General features: G+C 64.3%; 1 protein-coding gene across 11 annotated transcripts in view; it reads right to left on the reverse strand.

Moving 5' to 3' along the window:
- Positions 1-20,813, reverse strand: part of MROH1 (maestro heat like repeat family member 1) — a 48,921-nt gene that overhangs the window by 15,562 nt on the left and 12,546 nt on the right. For 3 of the 11 annotated variants that reach the window (XM_066990881.1, XM_066990877.1, XM_066990887.1), the window contains exons 11-34: positions 19,681-19,794; positions 19,360-19,433; positions 18,655-18,774; positions 18,087-18,197; positions 17,460-17,604; positions 17,291-17,331; positions 16,601-16,742; positions 16,203-16,255; positions 15,517-15,624; positions 14,875-14,994; positions 13,289-13,411; positions 12,144-12,290; positions 11,952-11,978; positions 10,136-10,258; positions 9,931-10,010; positions 9,379-9,514; positions 8,198-8,293; positions 7,922-8,026; positions 7,605-7,740; positions 7,004-7,116; positions 5,621-5,773; positions 4,064-4,218; positions 3,138-3,303; positions 2,177-2,373 (exon numbers count right to left, since the gene is read on the reverse strand). In XM_066990881.1, coding sequence (XP_066846982.1) covers positions 2,177-2,373; positions 3,138-3,303; positions 4,064-4,218; positions 5,621-5,773; positions 7,004-7,116; positions 7,605-7,740; positions 7,922-8,026; positions 8,198-8,293; positions 9,379-9,514; positions 9,931-10,010; positions 10,136-10,258; positions 11,952-11,978; positions 12,144-12,290; positions 13,289-13,411; positions 14,875-14,994; positions 15,517-15,624; positions 16,203-16,255; positions 16,601-16,742; positions 17,291-17,331; positions 17,460-17,604; positions 18,087-18,197; positions 18,655-18,774; positions 19,360-19,433; positions 19,681-19,794 — 2,785 coding nt within the window. The remainder of the gene's footprint in view (positions 1-2,176; positions 2,374-3,137; positions 3,304-4,063; positions 4,219-5,620; positions 5,774-7,003; positions 7,117-7,604; positions 7,741-7,921; positions 8,027-8,197; positions 8,294-9,378; positions 9,515-9,930; positions 10,011-10,135; positions 10,259-11,951; positions 11,979-12,143; positions 12,291-13,288; positions 13,412-14,874; positions 14,995-15,516; positions 15,625-16,202; positions 16,256-16,600; positions 16,743-17,290; positions 17,332-17,459; positions 17,605-18,086; positions 18,198-18,654; positions 18,775-19,359; positions 19,434-19,680; positions 19,795-20,813) is intronic. The other 8 variants (XM_066990883.1, XM_066990880.1, XM_066990882.1 and 5 more) reach the window with 6 other exon arrangements.

Raw genomic sequence — 20,813 nt, forward strand, 5'->3', positions numbered from 1 at the left:
GCATCGCACTCGCATCCATGCCGGCTCCACGGGCCGCAGAGACGAGCCCTGCTCCTCGCTCCGGCACAGCCCCGGCAGCCCAGAGGCACCGGAGAGCAGAGCAGCCCCGGCACTGCTCAGCAGGGCAGGAGCACCACGGCTGAGCCGGGCAGGGCGCAGGCAGAGGCTGGCGAGCCGGCACGTCACCCTCTGCCCCAGCGGGATGGGGCTCGCGCTGCCCCCGCACCCAGGAGCCTGGCAGCCCCACGGGTGAGCCACAGAACCACCGAACATCCCCAGCTGGAAGGGACCCCCGGGGCCATCCTGTCCAGCCGGCCTCCTGCCAGGGACCGGGACACGCTGCGGCCCGGGGGGGAGAGCCCCGCAGCCCTGTGCTGGCTCTGCCTTCACGACTTCGCACCTCTCCCGGTGCCAAGGCACTGCGGGAAACGAGCAGGCACTGACGGTGCTCAGCAGAGACATGGATCAATGGCTGGCATGGGACTGGGACCTGGCAGAGGGGTGCCACGTCCGCCTCTTCCTCTGCAGGCAGGGCCAAGCCTCCCCTGCAGACGTCCTCTGGGCTCCCCCTTCCGAAGAGGACGGGTGCACGGGGCTGCGTGCATCCGCCAGCACGCGCTGCTCCAAACCAACGGGCACCCCTTGGTGTTTGCACCCGACGGTCTGGCTCCAGCAGATTACTCACCGCTGCAGTGATTCTCACCTGGCTTTGTCATTTTTACAGCACCACTTTTTTTTTTTTTTTTTCCAAACAGCCGCTGAGCACGCCCTGCCTGTCCCCGCAGCACAGAGCGGCTGCTGTCCGTGGAGAGCAGCGCAGCGCCCGCCGCCCTGAGCTCGGTGCTCGATGCAGCCACATGAAGGCGTTTGCCAAGCCTGGGGAGCTCGGCCCAGACCTCACGCACTGGGGCAGGGTGGCTGCACCGCAGAGCACAGCACCAGCGGGCAGACACCCAGCCCGCGGGCACGCTGCGTGGCTCTGTCCTGCGCAGCGCGATCCGAAGCCGAAGGGACTAGCGTATCTCTGCTACCCTGCGAGAGCTGCTTACACAGCCTCTGACAATGAAGTGTCAGCGCTGGGCACGGTCTGGGCTGGAGGAAACCAAACTGCCCAGGTTTTGCTCAAGTTGGGATCACGCAGAGACCAAGGAGAGAAGCCCAAGCCACCCGGCAAGTGCTGACGTGAGCTCTGCATGGGAAAAGGAGTTCCGCTGCCACCGGGATCACTGCCACCCTACGTGCACATGCGTGATCCCAGGCTGTAAAGAGCTCATTAAAGGCTGGTCCCACTAATTTTACAAAGCCTGAAACCTTGTGCTTACACCAGCGCGCAGCAGAGCGCCAGCTGGCCCTGAGCAAGGCTGGGGCAGGAGCCCCCGGAGCAGGGGGAGCCAGCAGCACCCCGAAGCGCCCCGCTCACCCCAGCCAGGCGCGGGGGCCAGCAGCCAGAGGATGCTTGTTCAGAAGAGACAGAACGGCCTTGCAGACACCCACCCCAGGTGGGTGGCATCCTCCAGGGGCCAGGCACCCGCAGCCCAGCACCAGGCAGGACCGCAGCCCCGTGTGCAGGGGAGGGCTGGGCACACGCCGTGTCTGCGGCCCTGGCCCTGCTGGGACTCCTCCTCGGCCACCGGGGGCTGAAAGCACCAACAGAGGACAAGACGTCCGCTGGGCTCAGCACGGCCGTGTGTGTGCTGAGAAGGTGGCGTGGCCCTGATGTGTTTGCTCAAGCAGCCAGTAATTTGGCATGACTAAGACGTGCCGCAGCCATCGACTTGACGAAGCCAGAAGCTTTGGTCTTGCCAGCTCCTCTCCTCACCCGAGAAGAAATTAGCCCCCTCCGGCATGCCCAGCCCAGCCCAGCGGAGCCGGCCCCCCGGGGGCAGCAGCACAAACCAGCACAGCAGGGCCCTGGCGCTGGGGCTAGGGAGCGCGTCGTTAACTGCAGCCGCAGGAGCGGCTCGTTTAACGCTTCCCAATTTAGAGATTCTGTTCCGCAGGAGGAAGCAAAACAAACAGCACAGACCCAGACCACAGCACCGAGGTCAGGCCTTCGTACCCAGCACGCTGCGGCCGGTGTGCTGCCGCCCAGCCGCCGGCCCGCAGGAACGCCGCGCGCGCCGCGAGGGCACCGAGCTGCACGTGGCGGGTCGCAGAGCCGCCCTCCGCCCCGTACCTGCAGGGATGGAGGCTCCGGGGGGCCGGGCTGAGGCTGCTGCTCCTCCTCTCCCTGCTCTGCAGGCTCTTCGGTAGCTGAACACCCACGGTGCAGCTGACTCGCAGCAGGAGAGTCACAAACAGCGGCGCGTAGAGTCCCAGCACTGCTGCCCCAGACTCCGGAGCAGACATGATCTCATACAGAGCACATGTGGCCTGGAGAGAGAGCGCGGGAGAGGAGGCTTAGGCGGGGATCTCCCACACCACGCTGGTATCTGTTAGTAAATAACCCGGTGAGGCAGCAAGAGGGCTTTTTCCCTCTCCCGCAGCCCCGAGCCTAACGAAGCACCGACATCGAGCACCAGCACCATCTCCCCGCACCCCAAACACGGCTCCAGCCCAGCCGCGGGGGCAGTCAGAAGCACTGCTCCCCTGGAAACCCGGGTGTCTCCAGCGGGGGAAGGCGAGGCTTGAAGCCCGTACCTGGGGACGCGGAGCAGATCCAAGGGCTTGGGTTTTACGGGCAGGAAGACAACAGGCACGCCGCGTTTGCAGAGCCCTATTCCGGCCAATTTAAAAAGCCGTAATTACACGGCACAATATACAGGGGTGTTAAAAACAGAGTGGGGAGGGGAGGAATGTTTGCTTTCAGCGCAGCCGATCCTGTACCATCTGCATTTGGTTCTTCAGAGGAGGAGGAAATTTTCACAGCTGCTTTACTGCTTAGAAAGCTGCCAAGCTGGGTTTATTTTTCTGAAGGGATAAAATGCAAAGTGGTCTCCCTTGAGGATGGACACCTGAGAGGCTTTTTACGAGCCTGTGGATTAGCTCTAATAGGCATTACACAGCGATGCGTTATTTCCAGAGTCCACGCCTGGCACAACCCCCCGAGCCAAGGAAATGAAAAAAGCATTCCAGGTGTTGGGACCGGCAGCCTCAGGGGGCTGGGGACGGGACAGGGCCAGCACCAGGACACTTACGGCCAGGGGCAGCGGCGTGGCGATGCGCTCGGACCCGCTCCCCAGCAGGAAGCACTTGCTCTCCTTGTACGGGACGTCCCTGTTCACCTTCTCCAGGAGCTGCTCCAGGATCTGCGAGGTGAGGGTGGGCTCGGCAGCCAGGGACCTCCACATGGCACACGTGTGGCTGGAGGAGAGCAGAGAGGGGAGTGCTGCTTTGGTGCCCCACACCGAGGGGCAGCGAGCACCAGCCCCCTCCCCACGCCGGCACCACCTGGGGCACGTCACCCACGGCGCAGATGCCTAGACAAGGAGTGTATCAAAGCTGAACACGGACACGAGCCACCCGGCTCCGCTCCTCCTGCAGCCAGCACCTCACTGCAGGGCAAAGCGAGCCCAGGGGGTGCGAGCCAACGAGGCAAGCCCTGGTGTGAGACCCATCGTGGGTGGCTCCCAGCAGCTCCAGGCGCTGCGAGCCAGGGGAAGCATGGCCAGTGCCTCCTGCGCCTTGCCCAGCCCAAACCCTCAGGGCTCTCTTACTACCGGCACCTGGAGGGGTCCTGCTTCGCCCCACGTGGTTTGCAAGCTGCCTGCCCTGGTAGGAGCGGAGCAGGGCTTACAGAACGAGGAATAGGAGAGCCTCTGCTCAAGGGGGGGTGTCCTGCTCCGTACAGCAGCACCGAGCACCCAGCCACGCTCAGCTCTCTGGGGCCAGCTCTGCTCGTTCGCGCTGCTCGCGCCTCTAAGCCCAGCAAGCCCTCGGAAAGGCAGCTCCCGCAGCAAGTGGACGTGCTGATCCTTGAGCGCACAAAGGAAATTCCAGCAGGGTCTGATTACTGGGGTAAGGAGCCAGAAGATTAGCTGCAGCTTAAGTGAAAGCTGCTCCGAAGCCCCGGCACTGAGAGCACGTGCAGGCGCCGGGCCACCGCGGCAGAGCCGGGCGGTACCTGTCGAACGGCAGCGCGCTGCCCAGGAGGCTGGACACCACCACGCTCTTGTGCTGGGAGGCCAGGATGTAAACCGTCTGCTGGGCCGCCTTCCTGACGTGCTCCTCGTCCACCTCCTGCAGCTTGCTGTGGATGATGCTCATGATGTCGGGCACCTGAGGGAGGAGGAGACAGCAGCGTCCAGCTGAGGGCCAGGAGGTGCGAGCACCCGGGGTGACCACGGGACACCCCTGCAGACGGGATGTGTTCCCCTTCCCCTCAATCGCAGCAGGGCTTCAGCACACGACCGAGGGGCAGGCAGACCACCAGACACGGCAGCCAGTCTGCGGGCTGGGGGAGGCCTCGCCGCTTACAGGGCTCATGCAGAACCTCTGCGAGGCCAAGGATCCCCCGGGGGTGTCCCCCTGCCACGCAGAGCCAGGTGACACCGCCGAGCACCCTTAGGGCAAGGAAGACCCAACAAGGGTGCGCCCAGCCCCTGCGCTGCAGCCCTCTGGCCCGGCACTCGTGCTAAACCCCAGCTTCGCCGCGGCTGGTTAGAGGAGCTCAGCGAGCGAGTTCCTACGAGGAACTCAAGCTGAACGCAGGGAGACACCTCGGCACTCACTGCAGGCTGTAAAACGCACGTTAAGACAAATAGGAAGTTCATGCACAGACCAGGCCTGGCAGCAAATTCCAGAGATTAAGTGCAGAGCAGCAGAGCACTCCGGCCCCAGCTGCGCGCGGGTCTGCCCCACGGACTCCGGGGCTTAGCATCAGTTCAGGTTTCAGGATCTGGGCTGGACTGGATCTGACCAAAAGGTGAGTCATGTAAGCTGGAGCAATCCCACGCCGGAGAGAGGCTAATAGGTAGGGAACAGGACTTTAGCAGAAGCTCTAGCGCAAAAGCAAGCCTGAGGAGCGGCTAGAGACCCGGTGTTTCCAATTACCGCAGGAGAAAGGGGGAGCTTAGCCCTAAAGGTAGTGGATTAGACAAAAAAGCCTTCTGTGTCCAGCACCTCTAAGCCCTGCAAGCATCCAGACTGGCTTCCCAGCCAGGAACCCTGGGCTCCCCCAGAGCTTGCAGAGGTTTCACAGGGAGCCTGAGCTCTTCTGGTAAAGTGAGCTCCTCTGAACTCCTCAACTCGAGCGAGAGCCAGAACGGAGCCGGCCTCGCCAGCAGCCACCGCCTCCGCACCGCACCGCAGCCTCCCCGGCCCGTGAGGACGCGGGAGGAGAGCGCGCGCACACGTGCCCAGGGGAAACGGCAACGGTCAGGAGCGACAGCCCCAAGGAGCTCTGGGCAAGCGCTCCTCTGGCCAGAAATGCAACAGCAATAGTCGACAGCAAGTCCCTTAGGACGGGCGTTAAAGGCCTCCCTCCTCGCGCTGGGCATCACGCTCCTGCCCCTGAGCGCAGCACCCCGCCTGTACCAGCAGAGCCCCTCACCCGGCAGTCCGGCTGCAGGTGGGGCCACAGTTACAGGGCTGCATACGCGGTAAGGACACCAGGCAGCAAGACCCGGCGAGGGCTGCCCCTCCAGGGCTGCATTCGCCCCCGAGGCCGGGCACAGCTCACCTTCTCCTGCAGGACGCTCCCGCGCTCCTTGAGGAGGGAGTTGATCATGACGGTGGCTGCTCGGGAGCAGTTCTTGTCGGGGTCTGCCAGCCCCTCGAACATGGCGAGCAGGAGGCTCATCAGCTGGTCCGGAGGGACGCGCTTCCCGACCACCTAGAGGAGGGCGAGCGGAGTTAACGACGGGTTTCTGTCGCTCTTGGAGCAGACCGGGCCCGTCGATGAGGCTGGCAGGGCCTGCGTGACGGTCGTGCTGCTGCGGGTGGTGGCATGGCTGCTCCTTGGCACGGAGCCCTGCAGGAGCACCAGCCAGGGACAGGACAAGACCCCCTCGGAGGCAAGAGGCCGCCTGCCCCCAACAACCTGGGGCTCCCCTGGAATGGGCTGGGACAACCCAACCACACCGGTAACCCTGCTCCAGCCACCGCCCTGAGGACGGCCCCCAGGTCTCATCCGGACCTGCGCGTGGGACAATCAGTAACAAGGCTGGTAGGAATACGGATCACTGGAGCCACAGCATCTGGGGGATGGCAGCCCCGCCAGGACAAAAAGGGATTACCAGCCCCTCTACAGCTACAAGCCCTTCTGGAGCAGTGCCTGCGGAGATCTGCGCAGAAGGGGCCACCGGAGAGCTCGCAGGAGCAGGGTGCGCACCCCTCCATCACCACCAGGCCCCTGATGCTGTCCCCGTCGTTCAAATCCCAGTGGTTTGAGCATGCCACACGTGGACCAGTGGCTGCCCCTCACTGCTTCACCAACACCAGCACCACGCTGGGAAGGCGCCGGGAACCACCACGTGCTGCAGCTGGACACAACCAGCGGCGGGGCCTCAAGGGCTGTGCTGCAGCCAGCAGCTCCCGACGAGGAGCACGATGCGCTCAAGTCTCCATCCTGGAGCACGCTGGGGCCCCGTGCAGGTCTTATGGGGCTGAGACAGAGTCCCTCCCCATCAGCGTGTAGACAACAAGGACAGAAACCACCTCCACTAACTACACAAGGTGAATTTTCGATGGTAGCGCCGGGAGTGCCGATGGCTGAAGAGCCCAGGCTGCACACCAGGCCTCTGAACGGATGCACCGAGCCACAGCACAGCGGGGCACTGCGCCCCCGGAGCACCTGCACGGATGTCCTTGTTGGGGCCCTCGGGCCCAGAGGGGACCGGCAGCTTCCCCACGGGGCGAGATGCCCTCAGCATCCCCCGGGCTGCCCAGGAGACCCGTGCAGCAGGGCAGGAGAAGAGTGAAGTGGTTTGGTTCCTGGGGCGAGGCCGGGGCTCCCCAGCAGCCCTCGCCCCACGTGGCTGTTCAAAACCAGCCTGGCCCAAAGCCTTCTGCAGCTCCAGCACCCTGCGGGGACCGGGGCCGTGCTGGCTTTGCCCTGCCTTACCATGGCAATGTTGTGGCAGGTATGGAAGAGGACGGTGAAGTCGGGCTCCTCCAGGCCTTTCTTCAGAGCCTTCAGCCCCTCCACCATCTCATCCGTGTGATCCCGGGCGAACCCTGCGTTCAGAGGCAGCGTTCAGTTCGCAGCCCTCCTCAGGCTTCACACCCAAAGGGGACCTCCAAACGCTGCAGAGCGCTGGGTGTTGCTTGCAGCTGGCCCAGTTTCCAGGGAGGAGCTGAGGATCTGAGGCTGCTGCCAAGGCCCAGAGGTGCCTGCCCTGCAGGGACCCACTGCCCTCAACGAGGGGACCGAGCCCAAGCCCCTCCAGCGCCGCACGGGCGCTGCTTTCCCTCCGCGGCCGCGCTCGCAGCACCGCAAGGGGAGGACTGACCTCTCCCGGCGAGAGGAGGAAGGCCAGGCTGAGGGAGGCTCAGGACCCTGCTCCAGCTGCGCTCCGGCGTTTCCAAGTGCTTTCGACACCCAGACAAACACGAGTCCTTCACCCACGCTCCCCCCAGCCCCGCTGCCGGCCGCCCCGCAGCAATCGGCACCCGCAGGTCCCCCCGCAGCGGACGGGGTCCGCACCCCCCGCCCGCGCGCCCACCTTCGTAGCACAGCTGGATGTACAGCAGGCAGTAGACGCAGTCGACCGCGTGCTGGCGAACGCTGGCCAGGGAGTCGGAGCAGCGCGGGGAGAAGAGCGCGATCAGCACGCCGAGGTTGTAGAAGGGGATGACGGTCTGCGGGGAGACAACCGCGGCCATGCTGGCGGGGGGGAGCGCGGGGCCGCCGCCAGCGGGTGCAGCAAGCACGCCCTCGCTGCAGCACAGCCCAGCGCCCACCCCAGGAGGGACGCACGCCCGATCCCAGCGAGGCAGGGGGCAGCGGGAAGGCGGACGTTCGAGCACCGCGTCCACTTACGCTGACGTTCAGTTTGCCCAGGTAGAAGTCCAGCAGGGCAGCGCTGACCTCGACTGCGCGCTGGCGCTCCTGCTCCTTGTTAGACTTGATCCAGGGTCCTAAGTGCTATGGGGAAAAGCACCAGAAAGGAGAGCAGGAGCTCTGCATTGCACAGCCAAGATGTATTTCAGCGCAGCCACCCGTGGCACTCGGTCGTGCTGCGTGCCCAGCACCTAGAGGACGGGGGCTGGTAGACCCGCGTCACACGGAGAAGCGAGGACCGCAGGCTGCACCTACCGCAAACATGTCCTGCAGCCCGTGGGGGGTCAGGTTCCTCTGCAGGAGGCTCTTCAGCAGGTCTTTGAGGGCACTGAGGGTGTCACCGTACAGTATCTAGGGAGGAAAGGCTGATTACAGGCTATGTGAGCCCCGCGCCCCATCCCAGAGAGCCAGGCTGGGCACGTGAGGAGGGATCTGGGCATCTGGCGCTGGGTGCCAAGATGCAGCCACCTCTGGGTTGGGAGGAAAAGGCAGCAGGGACTGATGCCCAATTTGACAAAGCCACCTTAACTGGAAGCACTGGGTTAGCACCACGTGGCTGCAATCAGCACCATGTGCCAGCACCTAGCCAGAGCGGAGCCCACCAGCACAGATGCTCCAGAGCACGCTTTCCAGAAGGGAATTTGGTCCTTCTCCCACCTGGGGATAAATTCCAGCAAGCCCAGGCTGAATGAGCCCTTTGAAGATGCTTATAGTTTCCTTCCGGGACTTATTTTGGGACAAACTCCAAAAAAATAAAAACTACAAAGCTTCACGGGGTGGACGGGAAGGAGGAAAGGATTATTAACATCAACATTTAAGCCAGGTGCCTGCAAACACGAGCAGGGGACAGCCAGAGCCCAGCTCCTGCTCCGCAGCTCACCTTGGAGGAGCCGCAGTAGCAGCAGGCGATCCTGCGGAGCAGGGGCTGCTCTGCAGCCACCCGGCAGCTGCAACAACTTCATTAGCAGCATGTTATTTTCATTCATTAAGCACTCAACCACAACTGAGAAGCAGCTGCAGCCTTTCAAAAGCTGGTTATGTAAAGGCCCCTTCTACCCCGCAGGGTTTCCAGGATCATTTGATTTTTTTCCTCGAGGGACTTCATGCTCTTATTAGCAGCATTTGGACTTGCTGATAAGCACATATTTTCTCACTTGCTATCAGTGCGCAGAAGGGCCAGGCCTTTTCAGGAGATAACTGAGCAGAGGAAATGGTGCAGCTCGCTTCCCCCGAGGTGCCCAGCTGAATTGAAAGCAGCCTTTCCCACGGCCGCACTGCAGCCGGGGAGGTGCTCGGGCAGCCGGGGGGGGGCACAGGGCCGTGAAGGTGGCGGGGGGCAGCGCTCGGAGCGAACAAAGCCGCGTCACCCCGCTCTGCCACACCAGCTCCGTGCCCGGGCTCAGGCAGCGGGGCAGCTCCCCGCGCCCAGCCCGCACCTCCTTGTGCGGGGCATCGCTGCCGATCCCGTCCCTCTCCTGCCCGGGGTCCGGCGGCAGGGCGAGGACGCTGGCGAGGCAGGTGTCGATCAGCTCCGTGCGGTCGGGGTCGCTGAGGTGGGGCTCCAGCACGCTGCTCCGCCGGTTAAGGAAGGGGCGCTGAGCATTACAGGGGGCCTGTACCCGTGTAAGGCAGCAACGGGGATTTTAACGTGGATTCCTGCTGACCTGGTGCCGTGCTCGGTGGCACCAGAGGCAGGCAGGGCGCTCTCTGTATCTGTGTCAGGGCTGTGACGCGTTCAAGTATTTTTAACCGCGGCGCAGAAGTCAGCTTTGCGCAACCGAGCGCACGGTGCCCTTGGCTCTGCTCTGCAGCACGTTTCCTGCAGAGCCCAGCAGAACCCAGCCCAAGGGCAGCGAGCCGGCGGCCGTGCGAGCCAGGCTGCTGAGCGTGACCGCGCCGCGTGCCTGCGCACAGCTCTGCCAGCCGGCCCACGGGGCAAACGGCAGCGCGGGGGAGCACGGCCCCGGCTTCCCCCCGAGGAAGGATACACCAGGTAAGTGCAGGTGACCATCGCCCGCTGGCGAACCGGCGTCCGCATGGCATCCAGCGGTTCTGCTTTGATGAACTCCTGGAACAGACCAAGGGGACGGTCGCATCCGCCCCCCGCCTGCCCTGGACACGGGCCAAACGCCGCAGCGAGCGCTGGCCCCGCGCCCAGCCTGCGCAGACCCAGCGGGCAGGGTTTGCTCTCACCACCATCTGGGCCACGAGCTCAGCTTTGCGGGAGAAGACGAAGTCCCCGCACTTCCCGCCGTTGTAGATGGCTTGGCTGATCATGCAGATGCTCCGGATGAGGCACAGCTTCAAGGTCAGGTCCTGAGCACAGAAGGCAGAGTGAGAAGCCAAGGCCAGGCTCCCTGCACAGCCCCAGCTCATCAGCCCACCCAGCACCGGTGCCCCCCCAAGAAAATCAGTGCCCAGGCTGGGCACAAGGGCCTGATCTGTGCTGCCACCAGCACGTGGGCTCAGCGCCCCGGCTCCTTATCCCCGTCACAGGCTCTGAGTGACCAGGGGAGCAGACGGGCACCGTCCCTGCCGGCCACCCCCCCGGCACGGGCTCACCGGGAGCCTGCACCCAGGCAGCGTGGGGAAGGGGACGGTGCCCCAGGGCCTACCCCTCCCTGGTGCAGCAGCACCCTGAGCGCACAAACCCCGAAGGCAGCTCTGGGAGGCGAAGCCCTGCGCCTCACAGCCCTCCTCCTACGCTGCTCTTTGTCCCGAAGGAAGCGGTGCCCATCCTGGACCAGGCAGGCTCCGGGTCCCCCCGGGAAGCTTGGCGGGCCGTGACCCGTGGAGCAGGGGACCGCCGGTCACGCTGCCTGCCCGCCAGCTCCCGCCTGGCCTGGGCTGTCTGCGGGATTAACGGCCTCCGGAGAGCACCGGGGCCAGGGGGCGGGCAGCCTGCCTTCAGAGCCAGGAAATGGGATAATGGCTATTAAGGCCTCTTTATGCTCCTGGACGTGTGCAAGCTGAGGCAGGGCCCCTCGCCCCAATTAAAGGCGCTCCCCTCGTTCCAGCCCTCCGCGCCCCGCGCCCAGCTGAGCCCAGCAGGCGGGGGCCGAGCCGCAGCGTCCCCGGTGCGCGGGGGCAGAGAGACAGCAGAGGCTGTTAGTGCCAGCAGGAGCCCAGAAGGAAAACGCATTAGTGGAGCCCGGAGAAGGAGTCTCTGGCCTGACAGCTTAACTTCAACGTGACAAATGCCATTTTTGTTGTTCAGCCTTTAAAATATATAAAATGCACGTATAAAAATACGGCGCCCCGCTCCCCCCAGGACAGCTATCTGCGTTTTAATATCTGATTGATTGATTGAATGATTGTTCCGGGGGGAAGCAGGAAAATGAGTTCAGGGAATTTTCACTGAGCTGCGGGCTGCAGCTGGGTCTCTGGAGTCCCCAAGCGTCCCCGGCGCAGCGTGTGCAGGGGGAGGCGGGGGCTGCCCTCGCCGTGGGCAGGGGGCCGCGCACCGCTCCGCGCAGAGCCAGGAGCGCCCTGGGCACGGCCCCGCCGCCCATGGCTGCGAGCGCAGAACCCGGCCCCAGAGGAGCTCCCATGGTGCAGGCAGAAATCCTGCGTGAGCGCGTCCCTGCGAGCCCGAGTGCTCAGGGAAGGGCCGGGGCAGGACGGGTGCAGGCTCGGGTTCTGCAGTGAGTGCGCGAGCTTGGCCGCAGGCAGCTGCGGGAGGCCGGTGCAGCCTTTGGGCAGCTCAGCTTTTCACCCCTGCAGTGACACATTTTCACCTACTCCTCCTGTCCTGCCAGAAAGGCATTTTCGCTTTCCCTCTGCTGTGCGTTTTGGCACTTCCAGGCAATGGCTCCAGCAGCAGGGACCTGCCCGTGGAGCCCCGGGTGAGGAGCAGCAGCTCCCGAGGCTGTCCCAGGTCCCCAGGGGCAGGGGACCACTGCTGCGAGCGCAGCGTGGGGCTGCTTTTGAGGGGAGCCCAGAGCAAGAGGCAGGCAGAGACAGCAGGAAAGAGCAGAGAGGAGTTCAGATTTAACGCCTCACACTGTACCTTGGTTTCTACCTTTATTCCCAGAACCTGAAAAACAAGACATGGGCAATGCCCGAGTGAGCAGAGGCTGCGGTAAAGGACCTTCTCCCAGGGCTGGCCGCAGGTCCCTGCGGGACCGTTCGGGCAGAGCACCCGGAGCAGCCTGCCTGCCCCAGCCCTCCCCGGGGAGGACGGGGCATCCCGACGGCTTACCTTGGTGTTAAAGTACTGGAAGATGTTCTTCAGGATGTCTGCCTCGATCCGGGACAGCACCAGCTCCTTGGGTGCGTGAACAGCAACAAATCCGTAGCACAGGATCAGGGTGCTCTTTATTTTCTCCACTTCATTGTCACTGCGGTCCTGTTACAGCGGATGAGCGAGTTAACTGCTGGGGAGCCCAGGGCTGGCTCCTGGGGGCTCTGCCCATCAGCTGAAGGTACCCCTGGAAGCCAGGGCCCCCCTTCAGTGGTTTCAGTCTTCTGCTCCCCATCCTGGTGGTGGCTGTGCCTCCCAGAGCCCTGCTGGAGCATCAGGTGTGCGCGTGAGCTGTGCTCACAGCACGTCTCTGCCCGAGGCACGAGTCCCCATTTGCCATCCAGCATTAATCACTGCAGCCCTGCAGGGAACGTACTCGCACCCCATACTGGCCAGGTTATTTTGGTAACCTGCTGTTAAGCTGCCGTGCTAGGAAACCGCGCTCATCGCCCCATTAACCATCACAGCCGAAAGGCTTCAGGCGCCCTGTCCCCACGGAGCCGTTCACAGCAGCCTCCCCCTGCACCAGGAGCAGGGCTCTGGCTGCCAGGCTCTGGCCATCTTTCTGCGGAGGGCCAAGGTCTCCTCCGTGCCCACGTGGTGCTAATCCCACCCCTCAAACACCCAGGCTTAGAGTCTGGGAATTAAAACAGTTGCTGGGCCAGGAAGTCCGAGGAAAGGCTCGTGCTGCCCACGCTCGGGGCATCGATGCTCCCATCCCCGGGGGAACGCACGGCTGCAGGAGCCCCGTGGGACCGCTGCCCACTGCCGACCTGTCGGCAGCCCCACACCGCACCAGGGTGCCCTGATGGATACAGAAGCCACGCTGCAGCTCACCCGAGCCCACCCAGCGAGCCAGCAGCTTCCCTGGGACCCGAGCCTGCAGGAACACCGGGCTGAGAGCTCGGAGCCAGAGCCAAGCAGCCCCCAGTGCCAAGAGCCCCCTCTGGAGGGGCAGAGGGCATTCCAGCCCCGTGCCGAACACACTAGGGCAGGAAATTAACTCCTTTCCAGAGCACAGCTCCAGCACGTGCTGTATCTGAAGAAGCCTGCACGTCCCTTTTGCTGCAGGCTGTCACGGGGGGGCACTTTGGCTCCCTTACCTTGAAGATACTGAACAGCCCCACAGATTTCTTGAAGACATCAGACCTAACAAAATCCTCCAGCTTGGCCAGGGTTTCCTCCAGGTGATTTATTGCACATATCCCAAAGCAGGAAGCGAGTCCCTGGAGGAAGCGGAGAAAACACATTAGCAGAAAGCTATTAATTCACCAGCCCCAACTGACACTTGAAAAGAGCCCGTTTATTGGTTTAATTCCAAACATCTGAGCCGTGCCCAGCTGAGCGCAGCCCTGGCAGCCAGCGCTCCCCTCTCCCGGGGCGGGGACGCATCTCCAGGGGACGCGGGGCCGGTAATGCTGGGTGACCCAGCTGGGATGCGGCTCGAGGAGCTTCTGCTGCCGGGGCCCGGGCCGCGGGGGCAGGAGATGCGGCACGCTCCAGCGGGCAGATGCGACCGCTCCGCGGGAGGCAGGAGCCCGGTCGAGCGCCGGCCGGAGCTGGGAGCAGGGCTCAGCAGGTCCTGCCTCTCTGCCACGGCCTCCAGGAGGTCTGGCAAGCCGGGCCGCAACTCCATAAACAGTTTATTCAAGAGCAGCCCTTGACAGAGCTGTGTAAACTGGAGCGAAGCCAGGCACCATTAGCTCGTGTTTGCGCTGCACTTGGAGGCAGCTGCGTGGCAGGGCCGTGCTCAGCGGCGGGAGCTCGAGCAGGGCAGCGCCGCGCGGCGGTCCCGGCCGAGAGCAGGACCCCAGCCGGGGAGCACACGGAGCCAGAGGGAGCGTGGGCCCAGCCAGCACCACTGTGCTGCAGCAGCGGGGCAGCCACCGAGCGGTGCCCAGAGCCGTCAGGCACCAAAGGAGGGGCTGAGCTGAGGCAAGGAAACGCTGCAGGTCACGCGCAGGCAGGTGACCGAGCTGGAGCCTGCCCAGGAAGGGCAGAGCAGCACCACCAGCAGTGACAGCAGCGACAGCAGCACGCCTGCGGTCGGCGTAGGTGCAAGGCTCTGTAGAGCACAGCACGGAGGGACAGGGATGTCACCGGCCTGCCCCTGGGCAGCCAAGAGCTGCTGCAGCCTTCGCCACCTGAAGCGGCTCTGGAAGGGGCGGGGGCCATGCTGCAGCCCCCGGTGACACCGGCTCCTTGGGCTGAAGCCTTGTCGGGCTGGAGCCCGGAGGAGCGTAACGAGCTGGGTCCCTCCCCTGCAGAGCGACGGGGCAGCGCCTGAGAAACAAGGAGCAAGAGCTCCACCCGAGGGGCCCCGCCGGGTTTGCACACCCAGACGCGAGATGGGACCGTTCCGATTCAGCTGATTTAGCAGCCGCTGTCGGAGAAGGGCGCCCGGCCCACCTGGCCCCACGCGAGCCAGGCCAGGCAGCCAGGCCAGCACCGCAGGTTTAACTCCCCGAACCCGCAGGGCCAAGCAAGCCCCATCCCAAGGAGGCAGCAGGAGCCAAAAACCCCTTTTGGCAGCAGGCAGCTGCAGGCTGCCTCCCCCCGTTTCTCCGCCCGTTTCCGCAGGAGCTGCGGCCGTGCCCTGGAGCCACCCCCAGGAGGTGCGAGCCCAGGCCAGGCAGGGCCCAGAGAGCTCAGCATGCCCGGGCTGCGCTCCTGGCACAACTCCTCTCACCTCCCTTTCTGCCTCCTCGTGGTATCTGGCTGTTTCCAGGAGCTCCTGGAGCTGCTTTTGTACCAGGTCTTTGCTCGTGCACGCCCCAAGCGTCGTCCCGATGCATTTGTAGAGGAAGTTCTGGGGGAGCAAGAGGCGTTACAGACCACGAAGCCCCTGGAGGCAGACTGAGCTCGGTCACACGAGGGTTGCTCCTCGCGGCACCCTGCAGCCTCGCGCCCTAGGTGCAGGGCAGAGCTCGGCCATAAGGAGCTGGGACAGCGGGTGACACCAGGGTGCACCGGGACAGACGTCCCCTCGCAAAGCAGTGCCCGGCCCAAGAAGAACCTCCCCACCGCTGCTCTGACCCCAGCCTGACATCAGCCGGGCGTCTGAACGAGCCCTCAACAGCAGGGGGCACAGAACTGGAGACAAACCGAGGACAAGTTTTATTTCCAAGCCTGCCCAGCTGCCTCACCGACCTCCCCTCAGTTCCTCGTCCCTCCCAGCACCCCTTTCCCAGCAGCCAGGTGCCAGCAGAGCGATGCTTTGGGGAGCACCGTGTGCCGGACCAGCCCTGCCCATGGCAGCAGGCCGCAGCACCCCGGTGAGGACGGTCCCCACCAGCAGCACCGCCGGCCCCTCGAGGCCCTGCACCGTCACCTTCTCCAGCGGGAAGCCGTTGTAGCTGTTGAGCTGCCTGCACATCTCCGTGACGAAGTGGCAAATCCAAGTGTTGTCCGAAACAGCCGCCAGCGTCTCCTGCAGGAACTGGAGGCGAACGCACCGTCAGCCGCAGGCACCGGCCCCGGCCCGCTTCTGGTCAGCCCAGAGGGGCGAGAGCAGGGCAGCGACACGGCGAGTCTGCGCTGGACGTGCCCCCACCGCAGAGACGTGCCCTTCTCCTCCCAGCCACATCTCCCCCAAGAACCGCACCCAGGTCACGCTGCCACCTTCCAAGGAGCGGGACGAGCCCTGCCCGGGTTTAATTGCTTCTCCATGCCCTATTTTTGAGGCTCTCCAATTAAGAGGGGAGACACACCTGGGACTGGTGTTCTCTGACCCACCAGCAAGCCTGAAAGCTCATTTTTAACTTCCCCTGCAGAACTGCAAGGCACACTCCGCTAACCTGCATCTCTGCTACTGAAGGGACAGGACCCGACAGCGGGTGACAACCCCACCACCGCGGTCCGGGTGAGTGAGGGCAAACACCCGCCTGCCCCGCTGCAGCTCGGCTCCGGCTGCTGCTGTGCCGTGCACGCAGCCTGGGCGGGCTGCAGGGGGCACGGGGCTGCCTCCAAGTCACCCTCCCAGCTCCCCGTTGCCTCCAGGAGCACCGAAACCCTTACCAGGAGCAGCTTCTCTTCCCACTCCTTCTGGCACAGGCACTTCTCTGTGTTCTCTAGGAGAAAGCACATTTTTACCCTCATTTCTCACCCTTGCCGAGCACCACATAACAGGGCAGCCAGCTCTGCCCGTGCTGCGGGAACCCCACAGCCACTTCTGTCCTGCACGTGCCACAACGGAGCTCAAAACCTGAGACAGGGACTCGTGGTAAGAATTAGCGGCGCCAGGGTGATTAACGTCCCTATTAAAATAGGAAACTACTTCAAGGAGCTTCAGTACGCCGAGTCCCACGGCACGTGGGCAGCACCCTGCTCCATTCCTGGCTGGCAGCAAACCCCAGCAGAAGCCCAGAAGAAGGGGAGCCCAGCAGAGCGCCTCCCAGGCAGCAGCCCCATCCTACCTTCGATGTGCTCCACCAGGGAAGGAACCCTCTTGCTCCAGAGCTGCTCCAGCGCGGGGTGGACGCTGTACTGCAGCACGCTCAGCAGGCGCAGGGCAGCCGTCCCCCGGCAGTCTCCCGCGTACGGCTGTGAAGATACGACCTGGGAGTTTGGGGGGGGAGAACAAAGTGTTAGTGTAAAGAAGGTAACTTCAAGGTGCAAGGAGCATGAAATAAAACGCAGGAATGCAACACTGGAATGTGATTGAGCTCTACACCTCAGCGAAACCACAGCTTCCTCCTTTTGCTCCAGCTGTCGATAACTGGAATGCTGTCAGGGGAGAGCCTCTCTCCAAACCCTGCACCCTTCTGTGGGCGAAGGGAAGAACACGTTTCTCACACCTCCAGGGGCTGAGGAGTTCTCCAGAGCCCCGTAAGAGCAGCGTGAGACACGCGCTGCAACACGCCCTGCTCCCGGGCTGTGCTACCCGAGGGGAGCCCGAGATGTCACAGCCTGCACGGAGACGTTCACGCATGCCGCGGGGACAGGGCTGCACCAGACCCTGGAGGATGCGGGTCCGGACACCCCTCCCTGCAGCATTCGCCTGGCTCTGTGCTGGGGACAAGCTCCTTCCCTTAGCCGTGAGGGTGGGCACCTCCTTGGGTGTGCCCGCACGGAAAGAGGAAGAGCCCTGCCTGCAGGCCACTCACCAGCAGTCTCGTCGTCAGAGCGTAGGGCGAAGGAAGATTTCCTACAACCAAAAGGAAGAAAGCATCAGAAGGCCTCTCGCACCGAATGCCCGCTGAGCGGACCGGCACCTCTCCCGCGTGCAGACGTGTCCCAGGCTTGCATGTGCAGAGCGGGCAAGCCGGTACCAACCGTTCAGGTCGTAGCGGATGAGGGACGCGTTTTCCCCCTCCTCTTGCTTCTTCATGGCCAGATACATGAGGCTCTTGCAGAGGGGAGTCAGGGCATTGGTGAACTGTATCGGGGTCACAAACTCCAAGAGGTACGGCCACAGCACCTGGAGGGGAGAGCACGGCACTGCCGCAGCCTGCTGGTGCGGGGCACCCGCGGAGAGCCCGGCCGCGGGACGCAGAGCACGGGATCTGGAGGGAGGGGAACAGGGAACACCAGGGCCAAGCCCCCTGTGATGGGGGGCAAAACCTGCATCCCTTTAGCCACTGCTCTCCTTGAGGCAGGGAGAGAGGCGAGTGCTCAGCTCCAGCAGCACCAGTACCAGCACTGCTGCCTTGCCCCAGCCCTAGAGGAGCTCGCGGGGCACCCCCTGCAAGCACAGCTTTCTGGGGGCAGCCTCTGCACCCAAATCTCTGCCCTGCACCCAGAGGGGAGGGGACGGTGGCAACAGCTCCTACAGCGTTACGGGGCTGTGACAGCCCACCCCGGCAGGCAGACGGGGCATCCTGTGCGTCATACTGGCTGTGCAGGACAGCACGGGGCTCTCCACCGACCGCCCCAGTCGCGGAGACGCCTGCGCAGACTCACGTTGTTCATCCGGTCAACGGTTGTGCTGAGCAGGAAGAGCGTGTTGACGCTGATGCTCTGGACGCTGTCGCTTGTCAAGTCATCGGCATCTGGTGTCTGCTTTTTTGGCTGCTGGGAGAGCAGGAAAGCGCACGGGTGCCATTCAGAGTGACTCAGCAAACATCTCTCAGACCCTCAGGACATCGTGCCAGGTAAACCCAGAAGCCTGCTGGCTCCAGCCTGTCTTCGGCAGGCGCTGCAGCTCTACCCTGCACGGCTCAGAGGAGCTGTGGAGCTCCCGCAGCCCAAACCACAGCCCCTCTGCTCTCAGAGGGGGGGATCTATGTGAGCCTGGGGATGGGTTTGGCCCGCGTCTCTGCGGTCCCAGCTGGGTTGGGGCCAGCCACGCATGGTGCCACTCACACTGCGTGGGCATCAGCCTGCCCAGCCACAGCTCTTCCAGTTTTATCCCCCCAGCCGCGCTTCCCAGGAAGGAGAGCTCCCGCCCCGCCAGGCTGGAGGAGCTGCAGACCGCGGGTTCAGGACGAGGGACTGGGCCAGGCGTGCCCGCGCGCCGCAGGACCCTTACCGCCTCCGAGGGCAGCGCGCACTGGCGGACCAGGTACTCCATCATCGCCTCGCCGCCGGGCTGCTCCAGGTAGCCGTGGTGAGCCATGGCGCTGATCACCTGCACCACGGCGCGCTTCACCTGCGCGGGCAGAGCAGCGGCGCCGGCGTGGGTACGGGAGGGGAGAGGCTGCGGGCAGGGGCTCTGCCTGCCGCAGGGTCCCCGTCGCAGCCGCCCCGCGCTTTCCTCCCACCGGCAGCAGGGAACGCAGCCGCGGGTCCCACTCAGCCCCCAGGCACCACAGCGGGGTCGGGGCCTGCAGCTCGCCACGGGGACGGGAGCCCACGGCCGCACGCTGTGCCGCGAGCGGTCCCAAAGCAAGGCTCGGGCTTGGAGCGCCCCGCGGCCACAGGGGCTGCGTCACCAGCAGCCGGGCGCTGCGTTTGGCTCCCCCGGGTGCTCCAGGCAGGGCCCCGCTCACAGCGGCGATGTCCCCACCAGGAAGGGAGCCCCATGGCTCTCTGCACAGGGCAGACAGAAAACCAGTTGTGACATGCTCCCTGTTTACTGGGAGGGCACACACTGGGCACGCTGTCAGACCTGCTGGAAACCCGGCCAGGAGATGGGTGAGCAAGCAAAGGCAGCTGGGGATGGCCGGGCTGGCAGAGGCAGGGCCCTGGGAACACCTCAGCCCCTGAGGCACACGCAGAGGAGCGGACTGCTTACCTTGTCATTGCTGTCCTGCAGAGGGAGTTTCATAGACGAAAGAATAAAGGGTTTTTTAATCTCCATTTGGGAGGCTGCAAAAAGAAGCAAAGAGTCTCTGAGGCTGGTGCTGCCGAGAACGCAGCCCCTGGTGGCCCTGTCCCTTCCCAGCCGGCTGGGCCACCAGGATGGCATCCTCCTCCTCCTCCTCCTCCTCCCCACAACCCTGCAGCCAGGGACGGGCTCATCTGCCCCGGGGCTCATCAATTTGCAGCCAGGGAGCAAGGCAGTGGGCGGGAGGAAGGGCACAGCTCTGCACCCCTCTGCCCCCGCAGCACTCACGGGCGCTGTTGATGATCTGCCTCATGATGAGCAGCGTCCCCACGCGCGTCCTCTCGTTGCTGCTCTCCAGCTTCGGGAGGAGGAAGGCCAGCACGCGGTCAGGGAAGGAGCAGGCTGCAGGAGGACAGAGCGGCTGTCACAGACGTGCTGCACCCCGGGGTGGCGCAGCCGAGGGATTTGGGGTGCAGCACCACACCCCGAGGAGCGCCCTGCCCTGCACTCTGACATGCTGTGGGACCTGCACGCCTGCTGCACGCAGCGGGGCTCTGCCTGCTGCACCAAGCCCCGTGCGGTTCAGAAAGCACCACTGCTGCTGTCCCGGCCAGCTGGGGTCCTGGGGAAGCGGCGGTGCCACCCCATGGGCCCGACAAACGGCCCAGCCTGCTCTTCACACCCAGACTTTATGTTCTCGGGTGCCTCCAGCACAGTGCCTGCGCTCTCCAGCATGCTGAAGGAGTTTAAATTATACTTCCAACAAGTGCTGCCCCGCCTGTCAAAACATTTTGATCGTTAAAAATAAAACCAGTCTGCAGCTGCCGAAATTGGAGCAACGCTCGGGGGCTTTGGAGCGGCGCGGTTGGGGAAGGATGGGCTCGGGGACGGGGCAAGCTGCGGATCTTAGCTGTGAAGCCAAGGCAGCCAGGCACAGGCAGCCCCGCTGCCCGGCTCCGCGCCCGAGCCCCGCAGGAGGACGTCACCCAGGCGTGACCCAGCAGCGGCCTGCCACACCGCCGCGCTTCCTCTGGCGGTTGCACGTCTGTCCGTGCCACCGTCACCCTGCACGGGGACGTTTTGGTGAGCTGGGGGCAGCTCCAGCCACGGAGCTCCGTGCCCAGGAGGGAACGCCAAGCTGTAGGTCAGCCCGCGTCTGCTCAGCCCAGCCCTGGGGGCTCCGTGCGCTCCGAGCGCCCGCAGCAACGTGGGACGGCTGTGCTCTGGGCTGTGCTCCGTGCTACGCTGCTGTCACGAGGGGCAGCACTGAGGAGGACAGAGAAGCACCAAACTGCCTCTGCTGTCCCTCGGCTGTGACCCACGGGCACGGCATGCCGGTGTCTGACTGCTGAAGGGGCCCTGACAGAGCTCGAGAGGTTCTGAAGGAAGGTTTGAAACTGAAGCAGGCTCTTTGGAAACGT

Source organism: Anser cygnoides, chromosome 2 (genome assembly GCF_040182565.1).
Source record: "Anser cygnoides isolate HZ-2024a breed goose chromosome 2, Taihu_goose_T2T_genome, whole genome shotgun sequence".
Taxonomy (NCBI): domain Eukaryota; kingdom Metazoa; phylum Chordata; class Aves; order Anseriformes; family Anatidae; genus Anser; species Anser cygnoides.